The sequence below is a fragment of the Colletes gigas genome, unplaced genomic scaffold (assembly GCF_013123115.1).
Source record: "Colletes gigas isolate AHSC1104 unplaced genomic scaffold, ASM1312311v1 Colletes_gigas_Sc00022, whole genome shotgun sequence".
Classification (NCBI taxonomy): Eukaryota; Metazoa; Arthropoda; class Insecta; order Hymenoptera; family Colletidae; genus Colletes; species Colletes gigas.
Genome location: NW_025106651.1, coordinates 564,846 through 590,669, shown reverse-complemented (window position 1 = coordinate 590,669; position 25,824 = coordinate 564,846). Strand labels below are relative to the sequence as shown.

At 38.9% G+C, this 25,824-nt stretch overlaps 1 protein-coding gene across 1 annotated transcript in view; it reads right to left on the bottom strand.

Annotated features, from left to right (window-relative positions):
- Positions 1-1,261: 1,261 nt before the first annotated feature.
- Positions 1,262-25,824, bottom strand: part of LOC122401137 — a 406,340-nt gene continuing 381,777 nt past the window's right edge. Inside the window, exons 6-14 of the mRNA XM_043403093.1 lie at positions 25,002-25,163; positions 24,454-24,510; positions 18,328-18,394; positions 15,076-15,241; positions 14,477-14,705; positions 6,035-6,373; positions 5,432-5,647; positions 4,017-4,167; positions 1,262-1,995 (exon numbers count right to left, since the gene is read on the bottom strand). Of these exons, the coding sequence (XP_043259028.1) occupies positions 1,262-1,995; positions 4,017-4,167; positions 5,432-5,647; positions 6,035-6,373; positions 14,477-14,705; positions 15,076-15,241; positions 18,328-18,394; positions 24,454-24,510; positions 25,002-25,163 (2,121 nt within the window). The remainder of the gene's footprint in view (positions 1,996-4,016; positions 4,168-5,431; positions 5,648-6,034; positions 6,374-14,476; positions 14,706-15,075; positions 15,242-18,327; positions 18,395-24,453; positions 24,511-25,001; positions 25,164-25,824) is intronic.

Genomic DNA, 25,824 nt, shown 5'->3' with positions numbered 1-25,824 from the left:
ACATAATATTCGCTTATTATTATTAATTACACGAGCGTTGAAAACAACAGACGAGATCGTGAAGTGATCGGCAGTGACGTTATTTCATTCCTCGTCCTTTTCATTCAAACTTCACCGTCAAATTTGTTCCATTCGCGCACGGCACGAACTTCGCAGAAACTTTGCCGCGGCTCTCCTCGTTAAAACTGCTTAAATTCTGTTTCTTACACCTTTCCCCATTGGTTGTGTCTCCTTTGCAGAGATTTAAAAAAAAATTCAAGATGGGAATAACGAGTACGTCCTTTGTTTGATGTTAAAATTTAGGTAGGGACAAATGAAGTTGGAATACTTGCTAAAAAAAAAAAAAAAATAAAAAAGAAACGGTAGCAGCATACCTTTGATTATAGAGTAACGAGGAGAAAGGATCATTAAGGCAACAAAGGGTACCAAGGCACCTCGTTATTTCTTTCGATCCGATGTATTTTGGGATACAATTCTGTATTATATGAGGCGAAATTAAAGCGAACGAACTTTTATGCGTATTATTTACAGGGTGGATCGAATGTGTTTAGCCGCGATTAGACTCGCGATACAAAATAAATGGAAAGATTCCTGTGAATAAATCTACTGAAACTTGTCAATCACAGAGTCTTTTTTTCGTTTCTGTTCTGATGCTGTTATCGTTCTTCTCTTTTAAAACAGACGAATATTTTATATACGATGGTTAATAGGATTCGGAAAATTTTATTCACGAATGACAAGTGAATATTTTAGTTCCTAAAAGGACTTTTTAAAGCAATATCCAGGTGAGTGATTCTAAAATGTTTACTCGTTATTCGTAAATAAAATTTGCTCAAAGTAAAGAGAACTTTCTTATTACTTTTGTATCGCGAGCTCAGATAATACAGGACTGTCAGTGTTGCAGAGATCTCTATTGCTGACTACTGGAGACTTTAAAACCCTACTTTGGTATCGTCGGATTCATCCCATGCTGCAACGAATTCAAACCAACGTCCAGTTACGGAAAACGTTTTTCAAGGATCAGTTTATCGTCGGACTTGGGTGAAACTAAAGAGCATACCCTGCTAAATATAGAGTACTTACGATATAGCAGAACAGTCCAGGCGACGTCGCACACCGACCACTTGCAAAATCATTGAACTCTATCGCGAACGAATCAACGGACGAGTCTTTTAACGACCAAATTTCCGGACATACGATATCGAAGCAAGGTAAATCGAAACGTTTCCAATTTTCGTTAAACGTTGTCACTCGTTACTCTTCACGGGTAACTGGCGTCGCCGTTTTGCGTCTTGTTGGCTGGCTGAGAAGTAGGCGACGCCCTGGTGAAGTTCCCAAAGTTCTTTGTAGGCGAATCTGAAGCAACGCTGGCAAGTGCCTTGTCCCTGGGTGGCGGCGCTGAGCTGATGCTGGATGAACTGACACCCGAGTCGCTGGATTTTTCGCTGACGCAACCCCTTTGACCAAGACCAGGCACAGTGCCTGCACCCTCGAGGCCAATGTCGCTGCTTCCCACCACGTATTTCACCAAACTTCCAAGCTTCTGTCCACTGTCGCATGCGTCCTCGATGACCACGGTTTCCCCAAAGTTTCCCTTTTTGGAGATGAAACGAATGTTCCCGCCGCGCAACAACGGCGACTTGTCGAAGTGACCCTCCTTCTGGCCAGCGATGTTGCCAACGATGGGTATGTTCGGATGGAAGTCGTCCTTGCTGTCGGACGCGGGGTTTCCTTCTGTGCTGACGCTACCGACGCTCTTCGCCGACGCTGTGGCGTCGAGATTGTTCTCTCTGGGCAGCTTGGTGGACGTAGCCGACTCCGGGCTTACGGTTCGTCGACTGGTGGGATTCTTGTGAGCGTCGTAGCAGCCTGAATCCCGCGGGAACTGGCGACGATTGAACGGCGAACAGTGGCCGGATGTCTGGTCGGAAGTTAAGACCAATCGACTGACCTCGTCGCCCTCCGAACTCGAAGCTAAATCTCCTTCGCTTCCAGCTATTGGAATGTAACAAAAATCGACGTATAATTCCGTGCCCTTGCCTCGAGAGACATTGTTTAGAATAAAGTTGAAACACCCGGAGACTGCTATTAACGGGATAGATGTTCCAACAACTGCAGCTAGTTAATTTTTTTTAAATGCTGTTTAACTGATCGTCTGAATTTGAAACATCTCTTTTATGACAGAGAAATATTTGAACGCGTTGAATACGTGGAATTCAATAGTTATTAATTAAAGTCTGCGATAAATCCCAATGTCCCTGTGACTGTCGCCTCAAAAATCGTCCTGTCTGTGTAATTGCTAATAACTGTCAGCCTTATTGATTGCGATGAGACGAATAACAGTTTTTATTATTGACGATGAAATTTGAATAATTGTTGCGAATTTAAAAGTGAATTGAATTAAAGTAAGCAATTTTAGATCACGAGAATTAATAAACAACACGGATTTAAAAAGAAATTATTACTGACGTATTACAGACAGGAAAATATAAAACATAACATCAGCATCAGCATAAGCATCACCGTAGAAGGAAATCAGTTATCTACGAATTTCGTACAACTACCATTTTTACTGCAATTATATCTATTCCTTTCCTATAAAGCAAAATAAATAAAATCACAGTAAGGGACACTGACATTTATTGAGACATCCGCCATGTCTGTTCGTCAGATTTCTATTAATTTTACTAAATCCAAAGTGAAAATGCCAAATTATAATTTTAAATGTGGAAAGAAAACATTTTCCTTAACACTAAACCTACCGACACTTCATCTATACCCATTTTCAATTAAATAAACAATTTATAGTCCAATTTTATTGCACATCAGTCGTATGATCAATAGGAATTTCTTAAACCTCTTTGGGCATATAACGTCAAAGAAAATGTTAAAATAAACATAGAAGATGACATAAATAATAAAAATTGATATGGTCATGAGATAGGGGATGAAATCCCCTTTAAAATGAGCGTTTGTACGAGTCGATAGCTTTATTAGTTCCGGAGATATAGCGATTTTAGTTTCAAGTCGATACGGTGGCTAGTTTAAGAGATATAAGGGTTCGAAGTTTGTTTACGTTTCATTGTTGCACTCGCGAGTTCATTGGTCAGTGCGTAGTAAATTCTTGGAAATACTACGTCGAAACTAGGTCACGACAGTCACGTACGTGGGGTAGGTCAGTACCACGCACGTGCGACAAGGAGGTCCGACTCCGTTAGACGAAGACAGAGATAGTCGAATTACAAAAATGACTATTTACATAACTTACGATATCTCCGAAACGGAAAGTCGTATCGACAAAAACCAAAAACAATTTTAAAGAGAAAGCTTTGCTGCTTCTAACAGTGGCTCAATAATTAATAAAACACTAATAGTTTCGGAACTACACGCGTCTAAACTTTTACTATTTTTAATACGCGTTAACAGCCTTTTCTGAGACGGGAAGCGAAAGGCAGTGGAATTTAATAACTTACCTTTTACATAAATTACGATATCTCGAAAACGAAAAGTCGGATCGACAAAAACCAAAAACCATTTTACAGAGAAAGCTTTGCTGCTTCTAACAGTGGCTCAGTAATTAATAAAACACTAATAGTTTCGGAACTACACGCGTCTAAACTTTTACTATTTTTAATACGCGTTGTTAGACTGCTCTAAGACAATGAAAACTGAAGATTTTCTCGTTTCATCTTTGCTATATATTTTCTATTTACATCTAACGAGAATTTGATACCTTTTGTCCAGTTTTTTTACAAAAGAATATAAATTGTTCAATCGGTCAGTTGACCATGGTAGGTTTAGTGTTAAGTTGCTATTACGAAAAAGTGTTTAACAAACGAACGATGCCCTTTTCTAAAGTTTCTGGCAATAGCATGTAGCGTCTAAATATAAAAAGGATTCCAATTATTCTAATTATGGCAATTCCACGCTATAAAAGTCACGTAATATTTAAAATTAAGATCATGTTTTAAAGAATAAAAGAACTATAATATGAACATAAACATGCTATAACTCACATTGAAGATCATGCAGTAATTGTACCGCTGTAAGAATCTTGGCGCGATGTTCTGGCTGATGTATACGCAGATAATCGAGATCCGCGGGCTCTATTTCTCTGAAGAGTTCCAGGTCCTCGTATCCGTTCAACACGAAAACAGGAATGTGTTCCTGCGAAGATACACCGTTCGATTTCCCATTACTATCGTCCCCCCTCTATTCCAAACTCTTGTCTCGAACAAAAAATCGCATTTACATTTTTTCTTACGGTGCGTTAACATGCAAACGCAATTAGAAATGTTCCCGTTACCGTGAGGATGAGTTTTCACACAGGACGAGGTACTTGAAACGACCTGGTACTTCATTTACTCCACGGAATAAGGTTGTACCACGCATTTTTTCGTGGTTTGTGAAATTAGCTGCAGAAAATGCACAGCTCATATAATATTTAAATTGATTATTTCGGACTAAATTTTCTTTTACATTATTTTATAGTATTCTTTTAAAATATCCTGCAGCTGTAACAGGTCTTCAAAAATTGGAAACATTGTATCTTCCGGTGCTGCAGGTCTTCGCGATAAATTTATGATATATTTTAGTACACCTCGTAGATAACATCCTAGCGGAGCGAGACGCAAAGAATAGTTTGACCACTCCACTCTGTCGATCAATTCAATCTCGGGTAAAATTGAAATCCAATATTGCTATTGCAATTCCATAGTAACGTACTCAGCACACGTCACGTTGAAGTTACATGTATATATTTCTTAATATTCAGTGGAATATACTTGAAAAGTTACGGGTACATATTCACGAAGAAACGCAGCAGATTTTTATCCTGCGAGTGTTCCTTCGAATAAAATAGAGCACTATTTGAAATACCGTTATACGCTTTCGATAACTTTGCAAGATATTAATATAACTATCTTGAGATCATATGATTGAAATATAATAATATAGCTGGGGTCTGTAACCTACAGATCCTCAGCTAAATTAATACGGTCCTCGACCGGAGTAAAATATTTCGATATCCATTTAATTCTACTAAATATAAATGCACATTTTAGTTAACGAAAATATGCAATAGACGTTTTACTATTTCATAACCGTTCCGTAGGTTTTCGAACATTTCCATGCGGTTTAACGACCTCGCAAATCTTAATCCGATTCGCGAACAGCTTGCTTCACCGAAGAAGAAAAGTAAAAGTGAGAAAGTGTCGCTGAAAAAGGAACTTGTCGCGAGCCACGGTGCAACCGTGAGCTGTACGCGATATAAAAGGTATGTGGTGGAGAGGTCGGTGGGGGAGGGCTACGCATGAAAAGAAAGAGGACCAACGAATAAAGAAATGTATAAAAGCTGGATCCCTGCTTTGTATTCGAAGCAATGCAAATGCGAATCAGTTTGTTCGAGCTGTAGCAAGATATTGCTCTCTACCTGAAGATTCATTCTCTGCAAGAGCTCTTGAACGGAACCGGGCTTCTGCCTGTACCTCTGGCCCCACTTCCCCCGCCCCTCGGGTTCCCCGCGCCTTGTAACCCTGTCGTTCAGTATCTCAACGTTTATGAACTTGAAGTGGCCTATCCTGTTGTGCATGATACCCTTCCACAGACCGCTCTTGTTCATTTGTACCACGTCGATAATGTCTCCCTTCTGCAACAAAAGCGCCGTAGCAATTTGCTTGATACTTTATTCGCGTGCAAAAACCTCGAAAACTCCTCGACTTTCGGATTCTCGCGAATGGAACACGATATTCAACGTTCGAGTTCGGTTTCGTATTCACTGGTCCTTCCACGAAAAGTTTCGAAAAAAGGGAAGCAACTTCAGACAATATCAAGTCTTTCTTCGGAGCTGGAACCTTTAATTTTAGATATTTTATCGAATTACGGTTCTACAGGCGAGTCCAAAAGGCTTGGTACTAAAGTACTGTGCAGAAATCTATATCACGCTGATTTTGATCTAGCTTTTAATGATAATTCTTGCGACTAGAGCGTAATTACTGGGTGATCGACAAGATCGTCGAATGTTTGAGCAACGAACCTTGAATTTGAGCGCATCTTTGTCGTAAGGGCTAGGCGTGTAGTCCACGAGCGCTCTAGCCCTGCAGAGCACGGGTCCCATGGAGGTCGGGCTGATGGCGTCTCTGTCCTCGCAGGATATCGAGCTGTGATTGCTTCCTGCACGCACGAGGGCCTGTGTACTGGAACCACTGCCGCTTGGAAGACTCTCGACGCTGCTGGCGCTGCACGGGAAGGCCTCCGAAGAGGCGCGATCCTGTCGAAGCCTCGAGATCTTGCGTTGCACGTCGTGTCGCAGGTTCCTCGCTCGACCTGCGATCCGCGCCCTAGCGTCGCCCTCCAGCAGAACGCTAGCTTCCGACTGGAAATTTTAACAGAGAATTGGAGAACGCCGGGCACTCGGGAGCGTTCCTTTCGTTGGTCGATGAAAATGAAAAGAGGAGTTTCGTAACGGCTGTTTGTTCGTTCGATCGAGGAGTCACGCGAAACGGTGCTTCAAACCTCGGACGATTCTACTTTGAAACGTCGTAAAAAATATCGACGACACGTTACCTAAAAACGAAACCTGTTAACGAATCGTAATATACACGGTGTTCAGCCAGCCCTGGGACAAAATTTTAATGGGAGATTCCAGAGGCCAAAATAAGACGAAAATAATTTGTTCATTGTGGCTTCGTTAAAAGGTTATAGAAACATTTCTGGCTAGAAATTATATTTTAGGCAAGGCATTTTTTTCTACTAGGATTTCGGGGGTGTGTCTACTCACCAAAAATGATTGTAATTGACCCCCACAACCGAAAATAATTTTTTCAGAACGATTTGAAACTTTTTAATTTTGTCGACAAATTTGTCCACCTACTCGAATTTTTTTCTCGAAAGTGCGTAGGATTTCGGGGTATGTGTATTCACCAAAAATGATTGTAATTGACCCCCACAACCGAAAATAATTTTTTCAGAACGATTTGAAATTTTTTTTTTTGCCGAAAAATTTCAACAGCTACTTGTCGATTTTTCTTAAAAATTTGTTTTTCATTTTTAATAAATTTGTTTGACCCTCTACAGAAAAGTTGTCTAATACTTTTTTGTAGGTATCCATGAGCTCTACTGCTATACTAAATTTAAATGAGATCCATTTACTATTGTAGGAGTTATGGACGTTTGAAAATTGAGCCATTTTTATGGGGTTTTTCTCATTTTACGAAGTCAAGGGACAACTAATTTAATGTTTTTGGAATTTCTACATATTCTCCACCAAAATACGCGTCGTTTGTCTGTTTAAACATTAAAATCCTCCAATCCGTTCAAAAGTTATCATATTTTAAAGATACGGACGAAATTTCAGTGAAACATATCAATGGATGGTCAGACATTATATTTTCGGTAAGGAATCTTTTTCTCGAAAGTGCGTAAGATTTTGGGGGTATGTCTATTGACAAAAAATGTTTGTAATTGACCTCCGCAGCCGAAAATAATTTTTTTAGAAAGATTTGAAATTTTCTAATTTCCCCAAAAAATTGCACCTACTCCGATTTTTTTTCTCGAAAATGCATAGGATTTTTGGAATATGTCTATTCACCAAACATGATTGTAATTGACCCCCGCAACCGAAAATAATTTTTTCGTGAATGATGTGAAATTTTCTAATTTAACTTTTTAATAACATTTTAACGATGCCACAATCAACAAATTGATATTCATGATTTTCGTCTAATTTTGGCTTCTAGTATCTTCCATTAACACCCTGTATATTTCTATTACAAATCAGATGTCCGTTCCGCGTGGCTCCTCGTCCGAAGGAAGATCAATCGGTGAAGTCTTTTTACAAAAGATATAGGATTAATCGGACACTTTTGAAAATTAGAACGACTGTTCTGTAAAGTTTTGAGAACATGCAACGATTATATATATATGTATATATATATACGGCACGATCGTGGAAGATTCACAAAGAACGTTGAACCTTGGCTTCGAGCCTGCACGACGTCGTTGTCGACTTGTCGGTGGAGTAGACGCACGTGTTGTGATTGTATAACTCGTGAAAATGTTTATATAAACGTCTACCTTTGCGTTTTGCGTGTATATTTTTTAACGAAACGCCACTACGCAGTAGAATGCATCCGACTACGATTCAGCGAAGCGGCACAAGAATAGGTAGTAAACTTGAATGATCAAAACTTGCGTGCATTCGGCTGTAAACACACTTTTGACTATGTTCATCGGTCTGGTGTTAAGCTCGACAGGGATTGCTTCATGGTTCATCAGTCGTTTCTTTTATTAGAAATTAACCAGACGAGTGAAGATAGTCATCGATACGAAAAAATTAACTTACCCCACCGGACAGACCACATGTAAACAAAATTAACGAACAAAAGCATCCTACGTTTAAGTGGACGATAACCATGGGTATGCTCACATTGGGTTCGTGAAAAAGTAATGTCGAATGTTTTCTACGTGAAATTAAGGGAGATGCCTAATTTAACTCAGCCAATATTATTTTCTTAACAAACGCGATAATAGATTCAATTTGAAAAGATGCATTCGTTTAAGAGAAATAATAATTATATTTTTACTGACAACACATTTCAGATTTTCAGGATGAAGCATATCATTGATGTTTGCCACAGAATAAATTCGATCAAGACGACAGTAAAATGATATCATCGTCGAGAAATTGAAGTAGCTTATTAGAAACGGTTGATCCCCGTTAAAACAGACATCGCTTTCCCACGAGCCCAGCAGCGTTTCACCGCGCGTACTACTTAGTAATTTCTACTGCACACATATAGAGGAGTTTTCGTTCTACGTAGCCACGATCATGCGACACTTTACCAGTGCAGCAATAGAAAGGACAGAAGATACAGAGAAAGGAGACATTCGTGACAGGAGGACTTTGTATATGTCACGTACTGCGTGTACGGTGGCGGAGTGCTGATTCTCAAGTTCTTCTTGATCCTCGTAGTCGCTGCTCTGGCTCGGCGACAGTCCTTCTTCGCCGCTACTCCGGCTCTAAAACGTTGATACTCACAGAGACAGTTTCTAATCACGCATATGTAAAGGAGAAGCGGGCTTTAGTTTGGTTCTAGTTGCGCGCGGATGGTGTTAGAAGGAGGTCGGTCGTTACGAAAGATGGAGGCTAGATTAAAATCAAACGTGAAGGTACCATCGGTAGCGTGGACCGAGAGAACGCCAGAACGAGGATACAGTATGAGTTGGATATAAAAATAGTTACCATACGTGCACGTACGAGGATCAGCCCAGAATATGTGCATGCTATGAGCTTCCAGGGAAGATAAAACTGGGGGTAACATTTAAGTGATTGTTTCTTTCTTGATTCGTCTGATTATTTCGATCGGTTCCAATACATTGATACTGAAGGACTTGCAGCTGACTTATTCTGATCATATTTTTATTCGATATGACTTTGTTAAATTTATTACTATCAATTTCTTCTAGACAAGCATCAAACTCATCAACTATTTACCTGAATAATCTAAAATACAAATTTAGATCATTACTGAGTCGTTAAGCTTGGAAAGTTAAAAGTAAAGGAAATTATAATATTATTTTTTTAATCGTTACAGGTTTTTTGCTCATAAAAACATGTAACCTGAAAAAGCTTCTCTCAAGCTCCTCTAAGGGGAAGAAAAATGTTGCAAGTTCTTCAGTAAATCTCCTATCGTATGTATTTTATAAATATTTTTGTCGAGGCTTCGCTTTCGTTAACACGCATCGGAACCTCGTTTTGAAATGATAATTGCGCACGAATAAGTGAGAATGAAGTATATGAACATTGTACAGAGCGAAAAGAACCCAATCACGTGAAAGTAGTAAGAAGAAATAGTCAGATGTATGAAATTTCTATCTAAACATGCCTCGAAGAAAATTTCAGGTAAAGCATTCCCTTGTGAATTGAAAGTATGCCCTCGTGTACATATTTTTAATATATTGTTCGTGACGTAAAGCGCTCGACTTGCAATAGGATATCCTAATACGTAGCAGAGATTGAGAGCAGTGTACTACGCGTTCTAATACTTTCAATTAAATTTCAGAAATATTGCATTCTCAGCCATTCGTTGTTCATGATTTTGGGTTGGTCGTTGCACGTAGAAATTTTTTCTTTGCTGGTTCACGTTCAAAGTACTGTTCCGTTCAGTGGAGAATAACCTCGATGGGCAATTAATTTTATACGAACACGTTGAAGTAATTGATCACGTTCTTTTAAATTGTCGGGGCCCAGGAGCTGCCTTGTCACAGTCCTGCGTAAGCACTTTATACGCGCATGCATAGTTTTCTTCTCGTAGAAAGATGCGAGGCAAGTGTTGTGTTATCCCTTGCAATCTTCTTATCGGAAGCCATCAGTCATTCCCACCCTATGGAGCTTTGTTAATACCTTTTCTTCGAACAAAGGATACACTCTTTAAGCAAGGTCTATATACTCTGCGACTACCCTAACATTTCATGGACCGGTTTCGTGCTAACATAGGATTTATCATAGGAAGGTCAGGTACCGCGCTGGGTTAGAGATTAGGGCGCGTAAGTAGATACCTGGCGGCACCTTTGTGACTTTTATATCACGAGTGTACGAAAAGAACACGTTATCTTAATGTGCGATCAAAACAATTTACTGTTTCCAAATAAACGAGAGGAATGGCTATGAATGTAGGTCATAAATTTAATTAACGATGAAACTTTTCGTACTGTCTGGCTGCGCTTGACGGATAATAACAAATTTAATTATACAGTGTCAAGAGCATGCTGATTAGTGGAATGTGCCTTTGGTTAATGCGTTTTATGCTGATTGAGATTTGACAAAAATTGTTATAAATGGAAAACAAAATATTGCCTCAATAATCATATTTATATAATATACAAAATATTAGGGAACAAAGTATTGCTCTATTGAATAATATTCTCAACAAAAAGAGTAAGATAAATTACCACGATAAATAGATGGAAAATATGTACGATCGATGTTAGAATTTTATAAGCACGTAAATTTAATGTAAATTTAATGTAAGGAGCTTAAATGGCTTCAAAGTCTACTTTGACACCCTCTCTTCTCCCATAATGACTGAGAAAGAGAGATTAATTAAAATCGACGACCCCATTTTGTGACCTTTCCTTGTAAGTTGAAAATACCTCAGAGGCAAGAGTTCACTTTCTTCTCGATCGCAGAGTTCATCACGATAGACTGTTGGGTCCGTCGTACGAATAGTATCCTATCACAGATGCCGATCATTTGTATCCGGAATTTATAAATAATTTTAATCCCGTTAAAAATGGTTTAAATTTAAACTTCGTTTAAAACATACACTGATGTGTTGTTTAAATAAATCGTGACGGATTGAAAGGTTATACACGAGTACTCGTTTTGATAATGCGAATCACGAGATTGTCCGATAGTGCAATCGTGTTATTTAATGCAGTAAAACCACATCGACCACTCGGTAGACTAATGAAAAGACGTTGCACGTTGAGAAATAAATAAATAGGAGCTGCAGGGCACAGGAGATAGTGGTAAACATAATGTCGGCTTGTCAGAGCATACGCGCGGAGACGTAGGAAGAGATATATAGACACTGTCAGAGCTGGTCGAGTACCAGAGGAAGGAAGAAGGGGACATACTCCACTGCCACGATCAGGTTATGCGCTTCAAAACTTCTACTTAACGTCAATCCTGATTACCGTAATACCATTTATAGGCAACCTACGACGAAGTCGTAATTCATTAAAATCAGGAGGGAGTGGATAATTATTCCGCGCTGCCAATAGCATAATAACAACGATGCGTAACGACTGTAAAGCCAATAAACTGGCGCTGTTCCGAGAAAGTACTTTCTAAGACGGTGAAACTTTCGAGTCTAGCCTCGCCATTTAATTTCAAGTTAAAGAAACAACATGTACTCCAGATGATTTATTTCCTGCCGGCTCTAAGTGGAATTCAGGCTTAGCGATCAGAACTCCCAGGAAAATATTGTTTCATTATCGATCGGGGCTTCGTATCGCATAAACTAGCGGCTAACAGTATCGCTATCGTGAAACCGAAATTTATGTGAACATTACTTAGAGACATATCTTTATAGCTCCTTGCAGTAGATAGGGGTCGAACTTGATTCCTTTCAAGCAATCTGTCGTCCGTGGAGTTTAACGATCGGCCCACGAACGGAACGATTCCGTTCGTTAAGCTAATAGAACGAAAAATCGCGTTACAAGGACGGGACTTATCGTTTGGCTCGGCTCGATACGCGCGCGACTGTACGTTAGTTTGCAGAGATATCGGGTCTATCTGCGGAATTCGGAGAGAGATTTGTTAAAAGGTGGTACGGGCGAGACCGCGCCGCGAACGAAAGCTTTGACAGTACACAGCTAACCGGCACGAAAAATCAATATTCATGAATACCACGCCCGTGTACTTGGCTATGCATTTAATCTGGAGAAATTTCGTACTTCCCGGATCGAAGATGTTGATGTTTGTTCCTCCGACGTGAACGGGGCCGCGCGCGTAAAAGTGTAATGGCCGATGCATATACCTATACGCAAATTTCCACGTCGAGGTTGCGTACCCGCAAGGAACTAAATGGATTAGTATGCCGCTCTGGTTCTGTTCCATTAGGTAAATAGGAAGGTGTTTCCAGGAATATAATCGCAATTCGACGTTAGAAGATAGCGAATTACTTGGAATAGTTCGGACAAAGTGGATTGTTTAAACTCTCGTGCTCGCATCGAAGCTACGTCTGAAACGGTTTTCGAGAAGGTTAAACGTTGCGTTTCCGGATTTTTTTAATTTCTATTTCCTCCCGTTTGAATCGGTTTACATTTATCTCGTATTTAATTAATTTTTCACTACCTGAATTTTTGAATATTAGACACGAAAGGTAATTATACTTTGAAATTCGTATATATCCGGGCTCGCGCGTAATTGCAGCCACGTACTCCCAATATGTAGGCAAGTACAAACATTTCTATGGATATAACGCGCATTGGATAGCAGCAGGGATATAATATTGGCAGTGTAAGTGGTGGTAGTGACGGTCATGGCAGGCGTTAATTGGGTTAAATGTTGGCTTGTTCGCAATGATAGTGATGTCGATAGTGGTACTGTTCGTAGTGGGCGTGACGACTGTTGCGATGGTGATGATCAGGGTGAAGATCATCCGCTGAATGTTGGTCAATCCTACTCGTGTTCACCGACACAGTCGACAGTCTCAAACTCACGCTATACACCGTCGAAAATTAAATCAATCACGCCCTGACGTGTACCCACGAAAACGTAGGCGTTATGTTGGCACCTTTCCGCGATAGAAAAGGAGAGACAGATAGTACTGAACGGAGGAGGAACGAAGACGGACAGCGTATGCCACTCTACGCGTCGCTTCTCCCCATACAGAAACTAATGTAATTTGAACATGGATTAACAGCTACCTTCTAATAGGTTTTCATGGATTTACGACAAAAACAACGATTCGACGCAGAGTGAATCCGAATATCGATACAGGGGCTTACAGAGAAACGGACAAGGTTTCTCGTTTGGCGACATAGTTGGACGTTTAAAAAGCCTGTTGAACTTTAAATTTAATTTTACTGATTTTAGAATTCATTTTGTGACATATGGAGTTCAATTTAGTCAATAGAGTTTAAAATTAAATTGCATATGTCACAAAATGGATTCAAAAATTAGTAAAATTAAACTGTATATGTCACAAAATGGATTCTAAAATTAGTAGAATTAAATTTAAAATTCAACAGAGAAACATACAAGGACAAGGATTCTTGTTTGGCGATATAGTTGGACGTTTAAAAAGTTTGTTGAATTTTAAATTTAATTTTACTGATTTTAGAATCCATTTTGTGACATATGTAATTTAATTTAGTTAATAGAGTTTGAAATTAAATTGCATATGTCACAAAATGGATTCAAAAATTAGTAAAATTAAACTGTATATGTCACAAAATGGATTCTAAAATTAGTAGAATTAAATTTAAAATTCAACAGAGAAACATACAAGGACAAGGATTCTTGTTTGGCGATATAGTTGGACGTTTAAAAAGTTTGTTGAATTTTAAATTTAATTTTACTGATTTTAGAATCCATTTTGTGACATATGTAATTTAATTTAGTTAATAGAGTTTGAAATTAAATTGCATATGTCACAAAATGGATTCCAAAATTAGTAGAATTAAATTTAAAATTCAACAGGTTTTTTCAACAGTAACTCTATTGATACATGTATCATATAATTTTATTATAAAAATTTTACCGAAATTTACCAGGATTCACTCCGCAAATACAAACTGATAAGAACAAGTTACGATCTATATGATCGTACCCAGTATCGTATTTTACGATAAGCGTTTCGTGTGCTCAAAATTTTGAAAGGAACCGACTGTCGACGAGACTTCACACTATTTTTGCCCCTGACGAACGCGTATGTCTTTCTGAGGCATATTTCTCGTGCGAACTTACCTGGACGTCGCTACTCGCGTAATCTCCGCTTTCTCGAGATGCCCTTGAATGCGTCAGTGGTATTATAGTCGGTGGATTATTGTGACCTTGCGGCACAATAAGCCCCCGCATCATCGAAGTTGCCCCCTTTCTGGAACGATCTCGAGGTAAACTAATGTCTCCAGCGGTCCGAAGCGATATGATTCCCTCACTCCTGTTTTCCGGCCTTAAATTCAGTGTGAAGCACACTCTGAAACGAATCAGCAGCCGATATATAAATAATCGAAGCGTTAACGCGGGAAAGAAGATTAATAATTCGAAGACAATTAACGATGCGTTTTAAATCAGAGCAGTGGGTTAAATTCAACCACCGTGTCGCGAATATTTAGCAACAAACCTGTTGGATTCTTATACGGATATATCCTTACGAAATAGAAGTAACATGTGTACTAGTGTTCTATATTAAATGTTGTTCCTAAAAAAATTACTAAAAAATGTTTCCTACGAATAAATATTTTTCAGAAATATGTCACCGTATTAAGATCTCTGTGTGTTCAAACATTGAAGCAAAATAGTAACACAATTATTAAACTGGCTAGAGATAATTTCGTTAGTTTCACCTTCCATTTTGGATAGTTGCAGTTGGTACTGCGCCACCACTTGCTCCCATAAGAAAATCTTCGGGATCGGATTCGTAAGGGGGCTCATCGTACCAGTGTTGACCTCCAGGACCTGGACCTAATCCTCCTCCGCAACGTGCATCTTCGTCGTACATGTAAGTGTCGTCTGTAAATAAACAATACGATTCGTATTAATTCAACGTAAACTATAAAACATGACACTTTCGTTATCAGAATTCTTTATATGGACAAAGCACATTTTTTGTTCTATTATCTTTGTATTCAGTACATTTATTTTTATTAAACAGAACGCTAGACGACGAAGAAACGTGAAAATTACTAATCAGTACATTTTTCATGATATTTGAAACGAACGAATTCAACCTGTTCAACAGCTTCTGGTAGAAATTCTTTAGAAAAAGATTTCGTAATATTTTTTCCTTCAAGATGGCGGTAATACGAGGTAATCTGAGACCCGAGAAGACCTTGAGCGCGGGTTGGTGGAAAGACTAACAAGTGAGCGAAATCAATTGTCTGAGGAACACGCACGTGCGTGTGGACGCGAGAAAAACGAGGAGATCGGAAAAGGGAGGCGTAGAGAAAGCAGTCGACGGGTGTTGACGATAACGGGATTAGCCAGTATACAGTAGAGGCTTCGTACAGTGGTTCCAACCTACCCCGACGACGCGATAGCAAATAAAACCGCCGAGTCAGTGATAAATCGGCAATACGAAATTCAAAGGGTGCCAAGAAGATTATTCTTGACACTATTTGCTTCTCTTTACGACGTCTTATATATTTTCTCTCCCTCCTTGGAATCCTTAGAAGCGTTCAGCGAACTCTTATCTACAGCGGCTGATCAAATTATTACGATCGGATAAAACAATTACATATCTTCATACATAAATAGACCACTACATTTTAACATTCTGGTAATTTCGTACTATTTCATTGCTATGCATTTCACTGGCTAGTTAAATTTAATTTAACGAATGAATTCTTTTATGATTATGCAGCCAAATTACAGTAAAAGTTTGAAAATCCTTGTTACGTGTTATTAATAACATAACAATATCTTTTCTAATAAAAAAGACACCGTTTTAAGAGTGTTACGAATTTTATGCTTGTTCAGTCACTGATTTGTCTGGCGCGTCGGACCATTATCGACTATTACTACTTACGCCGTTGTCCAAATTGCACTCTACTGCATGAATACCCGATTAATTTTTATTTTTTCCAAACAGAATCATCCTCTCACTAGTTGTTCCTTGGTAAATGAGACGGCGTATCAGTTTTTTGCTTTATTAAATTGTATTACTTTATTTTAGCGTTTCAGGGCAGTACAGATAAATATTATTTCGATGCGTGGTCTTACTCTTTAAGAGATGATTTCTCATATAGAAATAAGTTACAATGTTTTCACGCGTGGCTTTGTTTCCGGTATAATTGAATTTGAATATTCGTCGGGGACGCGTGCGATTACAACTCGGCTAATGTGTCCGGCCATTACGCATTATTTCTACTTTCGGTGGTATTTGTAAACATTAACAGTGGTATTATTAGTTTTAACTGGTTCTACCTAGTTAGAAAATAGTAATATCGACGGAAAGCAGATAATACCGTACCGCCATTAGTGTGTACAAAATCAACGCAAGTGGAAGTAACGAGCAATGGTCAGGCATGTTGGTCAAGGCGTGCTCATTTCCACCCGAAACCCAAGAACTTTCCACATCGATTTTCTCGAGTATGAAACCCGAAACGAAACAATTTCATTCCGCAGTTCCGATTTATTTATGCAGCAACAATTTATCTTTTTTACCGGGAATTTCTATGTAGCTCGACTTGACATATAATAATTGGAATAATTGTCGCTAAAATATTTATTCGGTACGAGATACTGAAACGACAGACGTGCTTTTTAAGGGTTGGCTAATATTTATGAACGGTAATATATCTTTTCGTGTATTTTGTCGACGTTAGTTTCATGAAAGGGATTCTGTACTAACGTTATCTAATAATTCAGTCTTCATTAATCCGCTATGGTTCGCGTCAGAACTCTAAGACAAAGAGGACTTATTCCCAGGTTGTAGTTCTGCAGCATTTAAACTCCTTTCCTTGTCTTGCCTGAAATGTCTCGAAAATTCGACGACTGCCTACTCCATCGAGCCTGTACCTAAATGCAGTGAACATTGTTCCCTTGTTTTTTATTCCACATAAATTTGTTTCGTTGTATGTTCAAACTAACAGCGTATCTTACAAAATACAGGCATATATATTTTATGAAAATTGTCTATTTATAATGTATCGCTGAGTTCTGATAAATACATTAATAGATTACGTGTCAGCATTATTATTGCTACATCTAAGAACGATTAATATGCTATTAAATAAACAATAGTATTATAATGCTTCGAGGACCATAACAGGAAAGTTTAAAATATATCGACGAACATTCTCCATAAAGGCGATCACATTTCCTCTCAACGATTCAGTATAATACCATCCAAAAGCGAAACTTTTCCGTGGAAACTTTTCCCTGTTAAGAAATTCTTGTCCACAAGGCAATTCTATCCCGAAGTGGCAAGGTTTCCTGAAAAAAGCTGGGAGGAGAGGAATCGGAAAAATATACTCGAAATAAATCTGTCGAGGGCGTGATAAAGCGTACTTTTTTGCATTAGGGGCAACCAATCTATGTAGAGCAGTCACGGGACTGATAGGATTAGGCATTGATTCCATAGAAAGTGTAGAAAGCTGTAGAAGTCTCAAGTATTATATTTAACATTCACTTTTGGTAATATTGATCTCGATATCTTTTATATATTTTAGCAGATTTATATGCTTAGAATACCAACGTGTTGTTATCACTTTGAACAATAATATTCTTGCTTTTTTAGTCCTGTCGTTTGAGTTCTGGCAGCGTTAATTTTTAGTTTGGAGTTTGCTCGACTTTGGTGTTAGCGTTCCAGCGTTAATTTAAAATTTCCTGACCGTCAGATTATCTAAGGTTAATTAACCCAAACGTGTCTCAGAATTAAACGGGCGCGTCTTCGCTAAGCCCCGTGCAGTGTGTCGATTCTCAGGTCGGTTGTCGCGTGTAGGTTTTGTCGAAAGTAAACACACCCACGTATTGCAACAGAAGTACGTACACAAAGATAGTACCAAGGACATGGCGCAACGGGTCGGAGGAGACGCTATAGGTGGCGGAGAGACAAGGTGACAACTAGCTTAGAGGTTGCTTCTCGATGTACTCACCTCCAGGGAGCTGACCCCGTCCGTCTCGTCCAAGCTGCATTAAGCCTTGCCGAATGTCCCTCAGTATCTGAAAGAGAACAATAATGGGGGCGTAGTTGAACGTTCACTCGTAAACGCGATTACGCTATTAAATAGTCTATAACGACGAATCTGCTACTATTATCATCATCGAAGATCTCGTGAAGAAAAAGCATTTATTAATCTCCACAGTCTTCCCTTCACTGATTAATTCGGAAGGATTAGAGGAAATGGAAATTAAAGCTCAAAACGAGCCCTCGTAGATCCATTTAAATAATATTAGAACAAATAGAATAAAAATATTTTTGATCATGTACAAATTCCAAAATTCGGAAAGTGCAAAACCATTTTGGCTGGTAGGCAAGGTAACCAAGACATATAATAATATAAATAAGGATTTTAGCAGATAGGGACCGGCGTGTTTCTTCTTCAAACAAGTTTTTCGTCGAGGCAGACGGTCTTTGAAGGAAAAGGGGTGTCGTCTTAGGGTGCTGGCAGGTTTAACCGTAAGGCAGATTCAGCAAATCTTACTCCAGACGCGATCAGATGTTACAATTGATTCCCATATAACGGAGACATTTGCTTAATGGATCTGTGGGAACACGTTTAAGCAAATAGCCCTCTAGAGGTATTACCTACAGGCTCCAGATTAAAGCCGAAATCTTGCATAACAATGGAATAAATTAGGGCATTTAACTATCGTGCATTATATACAACATAAATAGGAATTGAATATCCCTACGAAACATTGTTTTCTAAAACAGCAATACCAGCCACTGATAGTGTTATATGTTATTATGTAGGGGCTAAAAATATCTGAGTTTAATATAGATATATGTATATTGATTGTACGATTCTTGTGAATTCTTGGAATCGATGAAGCAGCCCCGGCTACTAATTTCTGACGGTAATTATGTTGGCAGGAAATAAAAGAATCGCAGGTTCATTTCCCATTCATTTCAATGCCCTGGAAGGAAAGGACGATGCCGTGGGTGGATGGTGAAGTGGTCGCCCGCGGGATGATTCTGCAGTTTCTTGCGCAAAAGAGAAGTCAACCGGCTAGTGGTGAAAATAGAAGGCAAAGAATAGAGAGGAAAGAAAGGTGGCTACCTCCGGGGAGTAGTAAACCCGAGGAGGAGGAAGTGACACTAAAACTTTTACACGGATACCGACCTTTATTTACATATTGCTCGCAGCCTCAAAGGAAACTCCTCGCTTTATTTCTTTCGGCCTTTTTCTGCCTCGCTGACTAGCCTCCGGCCGGAATAGCCAGTTTTGACCAATTTTTTTGAGACCCCTTCTGCTCCCTTAAATTTTTTCAAAGGACAAACTTTCCTCGCATTGCTCGCGCCGGATCGGTAGTTTCGCATAATTAACACTCGAAACCCGTTCGTAATTACCGCGAAACGAACAATCGTTTGTTCGTTCTTTGCTCCGTTTCCTAGAAACGAAGTCACATTGTCCGCGGTGGGTGGTAAAAAGTAGCGAATGCACTTTAAGTTACAACATTGGAACCGCCAATTTACTTGAAAACGAGCTGACTTTGGCTCACATACTAAGTTTAAGGCGAGGTCTATCAGTATTTTTGTATATTTCAAATATGACAAATTGTGACACAGAAGTAAAAGGAGAAGATCACAAGTGCGATGTAACATTGTGATGTTAATTGTCACGTAAAACGAGCTAGATGGAGATGTGACTTTGGCAAGAGGGGTGGATCTCAAGTGTGACGTAACATTGTGATGTTAATTGCTACATAAAATAAGCTAGATAGAGATGTGACTTTGGCTCACATACTAAGTTTAAGGCGAGGTCTATCAGTATTTTTGTATATTTCAAATATGACAAATTGTGACACAGGAGGAAGAGGGGTGGATCTCAAGTGCGATGTAACATTGTGATGTTAATTGTCACGTAAAACGAGCTAGATGGAGATGTGACTTTGGCAAGAGGGGTGGATCTCAAGTGTGACGTAACATTGTGATGTTAATTGCTACATAAAATAAGCTAGATAGAGATGTGACTTTGGCTCACATACTAAGTTTAAGGCGAGGTCTATCAGTATTTTTGTATATTTCAAATATGACAAATTGTGACACAGAAGTAAAAGGAGAAGATCACAAGTGCGATGTAACATTGTGATGTTAATTGTCACGTAAAACGAGCTAGATGGAGATGTGACTTTGGCAAGAGGGGTGGATCTCAAGTGTGACGTAACATTGTGATGTTAATTGCTACATAAAATAAGCTAGATAGAGATGTGACTTTGGCTCACATACTAAGTTTAAGGCGAGGTCTATCAGTATTTTTGTATATTTCAAATATGACAAATTGTGACACAGGAGGAAGAGGGGTGGATCTCAAGTGCGACGTGACATTGTGATGTTAATTGTCACGTAAACGAGCTAGATGGGGAAGTGACTTTGGCAAGAGGGGTGAATCTCAAGTGTGACGTAACATTGTGATGTTAATTGCTACATAAAATAAGCTAGATAGAGATGTGACCTTGGCTCACATACTAAGTTTAAGGCGAGGTCTATCAGTATTTTTGTATATTTCAAATATGACAAATTGTGACACAGAAGTAAAAGGAGAAGATCACAAGTGCGATGTAACATTGTGATGTTAATTGTCACGTAAAACGAGCTAGATGGAGATGTGACTTTGGCAAGAGGGGTGGATCTCAAGTGTGACGTAACATTGTGATGTTAATTGCTACATAAAATAAGCTAGATAGAGATGTGACCTTGGCTCACATACTAAGTTTAAGGCGAGGTCTATCAGTATTTTTGTATATTTCAAATATGACAAATTGTGACACAGGAGGAAGAGGGGTGGATCTCAAGTGCGATGTAACATTGTGATGTTAATTGTCACGTAAAACGAGCTAGATGGAGATGTGACTTTGGCAAGAGGGGTGGATCTCAAGTGTGACGTAACATTGTGATGTTCATTGCTACATAAAATAAGCTAGATAGAGATGTGACTTTGGCTCACATACTAAGTTTAAGGCGAGGTCTATCAGTATTTTTGTATATTTCAAATATGACAAATTGTGACACAGGAGGAAGAGGGGTGGATCTCAAGTGCGACGTGACATTGTGATGTTAATTGTCACGTAAACGAGCTAGATGGGGAAGTGACTTTGGCAAGAGGGGTGAATCTCAAGTGTGACGTCACATTGTGATGTTAATTGCTACATAAAATAAGCTAGATAGAGATGTGACTTTGGCTCACATACTAAGTTTAAGGCGAGGTCTATCAGTATTTTTGTATATTTCAAATATGACAAATTGTGACACAAGAGGAAGAGGGGTGGATCTCAAGTGCGACGTGACATTGTGATGTTAATTGTCACGTAAACGAGCTAGATGGGGAAGTGACTTTGGCAAGAGGAGTGGATCTTAAGTCTGACGTAACATTGTGATGTTAATTGTCACATAAAACGAGCTAGATAGAGATGTGACTTTGGCTCACATACTAAGTTTAAGGCGAGGTCTATAAATATTCTTGTATATTTCAAATGTGACAACTTGTTATATGGGAGGAAGAGGGGTGGATCTCAAGTGCGACATAACACTGTGATGTTAATTGTCCCATAAAACGAGCTAGGTGGAGGTGTGACTTTGGCTCACATACTAAGTTTAAGGCGAGGTCTATAAATATTCTTGTATATTTCAAATGTGACAACTTGTTATATGGGAGAAAGAGGGGTGGATCTCAAGTGCGACATAACACTGTGATGTTAATTGTCCCATAAAACGAGCTAGGTGGAGGTGTGACTTTGGCTCACATACTAAGTTTAAGGCGAGGTCTATAAATATTCTTGTATATTTCAAATGTGACAACTTGTTATATGGGAGGAAGAGGGGTGGATCTCAAGTGCGACATAACACTGTGATGTTAATTGTCCCATAAAACGAGCTAGGTGGAGGTGTGACTTTGGCTCACATACTAAGTTTAAGGCGAGGTCTATAAATATTCTTGTATATTTCAAATGTGACAACTTGTTATATGGGAGGAAGAGGGGTGGATCTCAAGTGCGACATAACACTGTGATGTTAATTGTCCCATAAAACGAGCTAGGTGGAGGTGTGACTTTGGCTCACATACTAAGTTTAAGGCGAGGTCTATAAATATTCTTGTATATTTCAAATGTGACAACTTGTGATATGGGAGGAAGAGGGGTGGATCTAAAGTGCGACATAACACTGTGATGTTAATTGTCCCATAAAACGAGCTAGGTGGAGGTGTGACTTTGGCTCACATACTAAGTTTAAGGCGAGGTCTATAAATATTCTTGTATATTTCAAATGTGACAACTTGTGACACAGGAGGAAGAGGGGTGGATCTCAAGTCTGACATAACATTGTGACATTATTTGTCACACAACGAATTCTGTAGTTTGCAATGTATCGTATTTTAGGTATGATTAAAATTAAATTCCATGAAAGATATTGACGTTGAAAACAAAATAATTGTGCGTTTCGTGCAGAAATTACACGCACCGGCGACGAAAGGAAAGAGATCGGGGGAATCGAGGAAATAGCCTTCCAGGGCGAATAAGAAGAGCGCAGAAACGCTTCCGGCAACACTGCGATTGCGCATAAGAAATTCACGACGTAACGTCGCAGTACACATTGACGATTATGATGATATCGTCCCGATCCGACTACTTTGCATAATAAGAGGTATCGAGATAGTGGGAGATAGACAGTCCATGAACAAGGAACGAAAGAGAGAGAGAGACGGAGCTAAGCAACTGTCGAAAAGCACTGAAGAAGAAAGTATAAGAGAGTAGGAGAACGGGAGCGAAGTGATAGCGCTCACATGCAAATTTCATCCTGTGAGAATTTTGTCGAGTAGCGGATTGGAGGGTTGTGGAGCAAGGGGGATCTTTGTATCGGATAAAACCATTCGTTCACAGAGCCAATATTGGTCGAACGACGAGAAGGGGCTTGTCGATGATCCAGGGAATGCACAAGAGAATTGAAGGAGGGAAATAAACGAGCCGAGGCACAGATTGGTTTAATCGAAATAGGTTCTTTCTTATCGCGATGACCGTGTACGAAAGGAAACTGTCAATTTTACGACACGCGCGAATTCTTGACAATAACATAAACTGAAGAGGTGCGCGTAACGCGAGGACCACCCGATAAACTGAAAAATCTTTGTCCCGGTGTAATATGTTCGTAAATAACAGTCGCTGGTTACAAACTGTGAAAGACAGAGAATGGGAAGCGACGAGAGTGGGTTCGGATGAAGCAACGGTGGGGAAATAGTTCCAGTTATTCGGAATAAAATTGGAGCATTTATCCTGGAATTATTACAAGGACTGCAAGTATTTAAAAAATTCAAAAATCGAAATATTTGGTAAACGAATAACAAAAACAATATTGTTTTATAGCAATTGTACATCGAACACTGTTTTTCGTAACTACGCCATTAATACAGAAACAGCACGATCTACATATATCTTGCAGTTTCACGAGAAATTACCTTCTTGACAGTCAGATGATTTACTGGACACACGTCATGCACGTTATCAGGTGTATTAAATATCCAATGTACACGTTCCACGTATAATGTAGGTGCAATGAATATTCTAAGGGTAATATATTTGCTTCTGTATTCATATGTGCGTGATTGCAGATATGTCAGTTATATCATTATTTATTATTACATAAGTACATATTAAAAGGTCGTTGTAATTCGGTCTCGTGCCATAATTTGACGGAACTGGGCTTTTTATCGTCCCGGAACCTTGCGTGCAAATGTGATTCTTCTTTACGAGTCGCTGAGTCATGTTTCTTTTTCACCAGAACTAATGTATTCGAAATATTAAAAATAAAAATGTAGAGAATGCGTTGCGCAATATTATTTAGCAAACATATTGTATTCTTCTTTAAATATACGTCCTGTTTTTGATAAACAATACTCTGATAAACAATTAGGATCGGTAATTAAATTGGCTACGTTCATTGCACTGCATTCGCAAAATTCGTTTATAAATATGTCCCATGCTCTTCCCTTTATCGTTCGTATAAATAAAATTTAATCAGTTAATTACAATAAAGGAGGGTGAACTTTAATTTGAGTTGCACTCACCTCTTCGTGTTCTTTGTGAAATCTCTCTTTCTTCCTCAGTGCCTCTTGAACTTTCAGCTGCAAAATACGAAGAACAGTGAACCCACTCAATTGCATTGATCAACGGTTTAAAAATGAGAACAAATAATATGTTCGGATTTTCAAAACATCGTGGGCGAAATAAATATAAATAAACGAACCTTGCAATACGGAAGAAACTGTTAACAGTTTTCTTATTAAGGCAAACAGTCCACTACTTTTTGTCTTTTATAGATAACAAAAGAAAATTAAAACTCTTGGCAGGTGAAGTAAAACACGAAGAAAGAAAAGAAGTTTCAAATATGAAGAAGCCAATTTGATATTTTTATTGACTTCGAATAAAAATGATTAAAAAGAGCAGAGAAGTTTGATTAATAATACAGGACAGGTTTTCTTTCTAAACAACATACTATATCGTACACCTCAAATTAATTGTATCCTCCAGTTTTGTTCAGACACGCTGCTTTCTCTATGCAACGTCTAATAACAATGTCTCCCTCTTTTATTTTCATTTATTATCGTAATCATACCCTGTGTATAGTTTCTTCGAAGCTGTTTGGTTGTCCACCGTTCATCTGTAGGTATCTTAATCGGTCGTAATCCCTTGGATCTACCATGGAACGTAGAATCGTGTTTCCCATGTCTGGTCCTAGACCCAATCCACTCTGCAATACGCTATCTGGCGTATCCACCTGCCAACAAACAGAAAAGCACAATATTAATTAACTCTCATATACCCTCGCGTTGTCCCTTCGTTTCCTGTAAAAATCAATACGTAACACGACGATACTGTTATAATAATAAATATAGCAGTAAATTGAATTCCGTGTTCGAACTGCGAACGAATCGAAGCATGGCTCAAAGTTAGTATAGCCAGTCTTCAAAGCTCAAGTGAACGTGACAGCAGAACTTCATCCACTTTTTAGTTACAGCAGAGTGTTGTTTTTTGAGACAGCTTAATCAGTTGTTCATTTTTTTTAGCAAGGCGGCTGAATCTGGCCCTCAGACAGCTTAATTAGCTCTTGAGGTAGCATAATTAGCTCCTTAGGTAGCTCAATTTGCACCTGAGGCAGCTTAATCAACTTCTCGTCCCATCCTCTGAGGCAGCCGAATTCGTTCGTCGTCGCGAGACAGGTTTTCGTTAATCTATGGTAACGAAAGAAACAAAATCTCAACGAGTTTTATTTATAAAACGCGAGTATTCACATAGCTGACCGATTTTAAAGATTGCTTTTGATCGAATAATTCAGATTGGCAATGCACAGTCGCAGAGCCAAAATGGGAGAATTTGTTTAGTAATTTCCAAATAATCCTAACGTTTCGACTGTGGGTTTCAGCTCTCTATAAAATAAA